The 5,000-nt window shown below is 40.9% G+C and overlaps 2 protein-coding genes across 3 annotated transcripts in view; one reads left to right on the top strand and one right to left on the bottom strand.

Annotated features, from left to right (window-relative positions):
• Nucleotides 1-4,780, top strand: part of ctss1 (cathepsin S, ortholog 1) — a 9,091-nt gene extending 4,311 nt beyond the window's left edge. Inside the window, exons 6-8 of the mRNA XM_051664097.1 lie at nt 1-43; nt 4,110-4,215; nt 4,396-4,780. The exon at nt 1-43 is cut by the window's left edge and continues 123 nt beyond it. Coding sequence (XP_051520057.1) covers nt 1-43; nt 4,110-4,215; nt 4,396-4,492 — 246 coding nt within the window. The 3' untranslated portion in view covers nt 4,493-4,780. The remainder of the gene's footprint in view (nt 44-4,109; nt 4,216-4,395) is intronic.
• Nucleotides 4,781-4,919: 139 nt separating this feature from the next.
• gpd1c (glycerol-3-phosphate dehydrogenase 1c) overlaps nt 4,920-5,000 on the bottom strand; it is a 10,572-nt gene continuing 10,491 nt past the window's right edge. For both annotated transcript variants that reach the window (XM_051664095.1, XM_051664096.1), the window contains exon 8: nt 4,920-5,000. This exon is cut by the window's right edge and continues 396 nt beyond it. The gene's annotated coding sequence lies outside the window, so the exon portion shown is untranslated.

Raw genomic sequence — 5,000 nt, 5'->3', positions numbered from 1 at the left:
GGTATAAACGCAAAACTTGCCTCCTTCCAAAGATACAGAAGCGGTAAGACACACACACATCTCCCTGCAGTGTTGGGTGGATTACTTCTTAAATGTAATCTACTGATTACAAATTACACAATTTACATTTTAATCAGCAATGTAATTTTTTAGATTATACTTTTAACGTAATCTATTCTGAGTACTTTTGGATTACTCTGTGCATAGTTTCATGAAAATCTACTCATTAATTTAAAATGTATTAAGTACCAATTAACATTCCTTTCATTAAACATTATAAACATAAAATCAAACTGAAACTGGTCCCACTTTATATTAGGTGTCTTTAACTACTATGGACTACCATTCATATACAGGTGCATCTCAATAAATTAGAATGTTGTGGAAAAGTTCATTTATTTCAGTAATTCAACTCAAATTGTGAAACTTGTGTATTAAATAAATTCAATGCACACAGACTGAAGTAGTTTAAGTCTTTGGTTCTTTTAATTGTGATGATTTTGCTCACATTTAACAAAAACCCACCAATTCACTATCTCAAAAAATTAGAATACATCATAAGACCAATAAAAAAAAACATTTTTAGTGAATTGTTGGCCTTCTGGAAAGTATGTTCATTTACTGTATATGTACTCAATACTTGGTAGGGGCTCCTTTTGCTTTAATTACCGCCTCAATTCGGCGTGGCATGGAGGTGATCAGTTTGTGGCACTGCTGAGGTGGTATGGAAGCCCAGGTTTCTTTGACAGTGGCCTTCAGCTCATCTGCATTTTTTGGTCTCTTGTTTCTCATTTTCCTCTTGACAATACCCCATAGATTCTCTGTGGGGTTCAGGTCTGGTGAGTTTGCTGGCCAGTCAAGCACACCAACACCATGGTCATTTAACCAACTTTTGGTGCTTTTGGCAGTGTGGGCAGGTGCCAAATCCTGCTGGAAAATGAAATCAGCATCTTTAAAAAGCTGGTCAGCAGAAGGAAGCATGAAGTGCTCCAAAATTTCTTGGTAAACGGGTGCAGTGACTTTGGTTTTCAAAAAACACAATGGACCAACACCAGCAGATGACATTGCACCCCAAATCATCACAGACTGTGGAAACTTAACACTGGACTTCAAGCAACTTGGGCTATGAGCTTCTCCACCCTTCCTCCAGACTCTAGGACCTTGGTTTCCAAATGAAATACAAAACTTGCTCTCATCTGAAAAGAGGACTTTGGACCACTGGGCAACAGTCCAGTTCTTCTTCTCCTTAGCCCAGGTAAGATGCCTCTGATGTTGTCTGTGGTTCAGGAGTGGCTTAACAAGAGGAATACGACAACTGTAGCCAATTTCCTTGACATGTCTGTGTGTGGTTGATGCCTTGACCCCAGCCTCAGTCCATTCCTTGTGAAGTTCACCCAAATTCTTGAATCGATTTTGCTTGACAATCCTGATAAGGCTGCGGTTCTCTCGGTTGGTTGTGCATCTTTTTCTTCCACACTTTTTCCTTCCACTCAACTTTCTGTTTACATGCTTGGATACAGCACTCTGTGAACAGCCAGCTTCTTTGGCAATTAATGTTTGTGGCTTACCCTCCTTGTGAAGGGTGTCAATGATTGTCTTCTGGACAACTGTCAGATCAGCAGTCTTCCCCATGATTGTGTAGCCTAGTGAACCAAACTGACAGACCATTTTGAAGGCTCAGGAAACCTTTGCAGGTGTTTTGAGTTGATTAGCTGATTGACATGTCACCATATTCTAATTTTTTGAGATAGTGAATTGGTGGGTTTTTGTTAAATGTGAGCCAAAATCATCACAATTAAAAGAACCAAAAACTTAAACTACTTCAGTCTGTGTGCACTGAATTTATTTAATACACGAGTTTCACAATTTGAGTTGAATTACTGAAATAAATGAACTTTTCCACGACATTCTAATTTATTGAGATGCACCTGTACATACAATACAATGCATTTATTGTGTAACTACATGTTGCTCTGCAAAATTTTCAGAACATTCACATTTGCTGCTGAGGTTGAGGTACGGGTAGGTTTAGGAGGAGGTGTAGGGTTTAGGAGTATGGGTAGGGTTAGGGTTTAGGAGTAGGGGAACGGGTACGGGTAGGTTTAGGAGTAGGGGTAGGGTTTAGGAGTAGGGTTAAGGTTTAGGAGTAGGGGTAGGGTTTAAGAGTAGGGTTAGAGTTTAGGAGTATGGGTAGGGTTTAGGGGTAGGGTTAGGGTTTAGGAGTATGGGTAGGGTTTAAGTGTAGGGTTAGGATTTAGGTGTAGGGTTAGGGTTTAGGAGTAGGGTTAGGGTTTAGGAGTATGGGTAGGGTTAGGGTTTAGGAGTAGGGGAACGGGTACGGGTAGGTTTAGGAGTAGGGGTAGGGTTTAGGAGTAGGGGTAGGGTTAGGGATTAGGAGTAGGGTTAGGGTTAGGGTTTAGGAGTAGGGTTAGGGTTTAGGAGCAGGGGTAGGGTTTAAGAGTAGGGTTAGGGTTAGGGATTAGGAGTAGGGTTAGGGTTAGGGTTTAGGAGTAGGGTTAGGGTTTAGGAGCAGGGGTAGGGTTTAAGAGTAGGGTTAGGGTTAGGATTTAGGAGTAGGGGTAGGGTTTAGGGGTAGGGGTAGGGTTAGGGATTAGGAGTAGGGTTAGGGTTAGGGTTTAGGAGTAGGGTTAGGGTTTAGGAGTAGGGGTAGGGTTTAAGAGTAGGGTTAGGGTTAGGGTTTAGGAGTAGGGGTAGGGTTTAGGGGTAGGGTTAGGGTTTAGGAGTAGGGGTAGGGTTTAGGAGTAGGGTTAGGGTTTAGGAGTAGGGTAGGGTTTAGGGGTAGGGTTAAGGTTTAAGAGTAGGGGTAGGGTTTAGGGGTAGGGTTAGGGTTTAGGAGTAGGGGTAGTGTTTAGGAGTAGGGTTAGTGTTTAAGAGTAGGGGTAGGGTTTAGGGGTAGGGTTACGGTTTAGGAGTAGGGTTTACAGTGTATCTACAGACGTAATTAAATGCAGGTTCTTTAAATGTAAGTACAATGCAATAACACGAATGTACATAATAAATATATTGTATCAAATTATTAAGTACATAGTAGTTAAAGACACCTAATATAGAGTGGGAGTAAAACAAATGTGCTTAACGGTTTATAAACAACTAACACTATAATCGCTTTTCCACCATCGGGTCCACCAGTTCTGAGCACGGTGAATATCGGTTCAGTAGCATTTCCACTTGAGCATGGGTTCGGTACGGAAAGATAAGAAACTCCTGTAGTGACGTGGCGAATGGTTACAAAATAATAAAATCGAGTTGAATCGTGGCCAAATTTCAGATTTCGTGATGCATCCTTAGGCAAAGAATCGTAACACAATTGTTCTCAGAGCAAATATTTCCACCCCTAATAATAAGTCAGTTACGCACTAGTTATTGCCGTTGGCTGATTGGTACTGTAACCAAGAATATTATCATGTAATCCATAAAAAGTAACTGTAATTCAATTAAGTGTAACGTTAGCCAGCTGGTACTTGATAGCTGTGCAGTGTTTAAACTGCACTAGTTACCGAGTCTAGAGGCCAGTGACGTGCACAGAACGGGGGCTACAGGGTGCAATCCCCTGCCCCTTTCGTTCACAAATCTAAAGGTGCCCTTTTTAGCAGAGGTGCCTTTAAGAGCGCGGAGATTTAAGAAGAGGTGTCTTTACTACAGCAGAACCAATAACAACTATGCCCCCCCACCCCTCACCACTCAGCAACTATTGCCGGCAGATTTCTCTTCACACTCTGTCCATGTCCTTTCGCCCCTGCTAAGGTTTGTGCACTTCACTGCTAGAGGCCATGGCTTTTATAGCCTCCTTGCTAGCTCGTCCGACTCCCATGCTGGCGATCACCAGTTCGAATCCCGCTCGGGGCGGGTTGAGTAGGAACAGTGACATACGCACATTTTTAAAATGTGATGCAATCCAATTACAAGTACGCCATTTTTGTAATCTGATTATCCGTTACTACCCAGCACTGCCTACCTGCGTTACAATATATCTGTCTATCTACAATACCATATAGACCACACCTGCCGACCTTTTTTCTGCCCACACACACACACACACACACACACACACACGTCAAGATATATCACACTCCTTTCTGTGTGTTTAGGTATTTATAATGACCCGAAGTGCAGTACTAGGCTGGTCAATCATGCGGTTTTAGTGGTCGGTTACGGGTCAGAAAATGGACAAGATTACTGGCTGGTGAAAAACAGGTGCGGAAACACACAAACACCTGATGTAACAGAAATAGCATTAAAACAGAAGTGATCATTATAAAGTGCACTTTACTGTGTGACCTGTCCGTATGTGCTCTGCTGACCTCTAGTGGTGAGTATATGAATTATTCTTGATTGTTTCTGGGTCATAATTCTCTCTTTCTGTCTCTCTCTCAGCTGGGGTACAGCTTGGGGTGAAAAGGGTTTTATCCGCATGGCACGAAATAAAAATCAGTGTGGAATATCCAGCTTTGCCATTTACCCCACAATCTAATCTGATCTGATCTGATGTTTCGTCTGTGTTCAGAATAGTATCCTAATATACTACTCTTCATGTTTAATCAAATTTTATGTAAAAATGTCGAAACATTTGGCAGTCCAATTAAGTAATGTGTCAATAAGATGTTAGAAATCACTTCTGATATTATTTCCGGTTCATTCATCAATGTAGCGGGTCATCCGGGTATTCCATGCATACAGAAATTCCACAGTATACATACTATATTCTGCAGAAATAGAAATGATATTTTATTGCCAAAGACCTCATGAAATGGTTTTATGAGCAGTCTCTCCTGTGTTGATGTGCTTCCTATTATAACAGGACATTTGTTAAGAAAGATTATTTGTTTTTATGCCACTCAAATAAACCATGTTTTTTTGTGTGTTTATGATGAATATTGCAATCAACTTTTGGAAAGTGGTTAAAATTAGCAGCATGACTTTTATTGTTTGCTGTATAAAGTAGATTACATAAGAAAGTTTAAAAGAAATATTGTAAAAAG

Source organism: Myxocyprinus asiaticus, chromosome 30, assembly GCF_019703515.2.
Source record: "Myxocyprinus asiaticus isolate MX2 ecotype Aquarium Trade chromosome 30, UBuf_Myxa_2, whole genome shotgun sequence".
NCBI classification, from domain to species: Eukaryota; Metazoa; Chordata; class Actinopteri; order Cypriniformes; family Catostomidae; genus Myxocyprinus; species Myxocyprinus asiaticus.
Note: the sequence above shows the minus strand (reverse complement) of the source record. Positions and strands in the feature narration are given on the sequence as shown.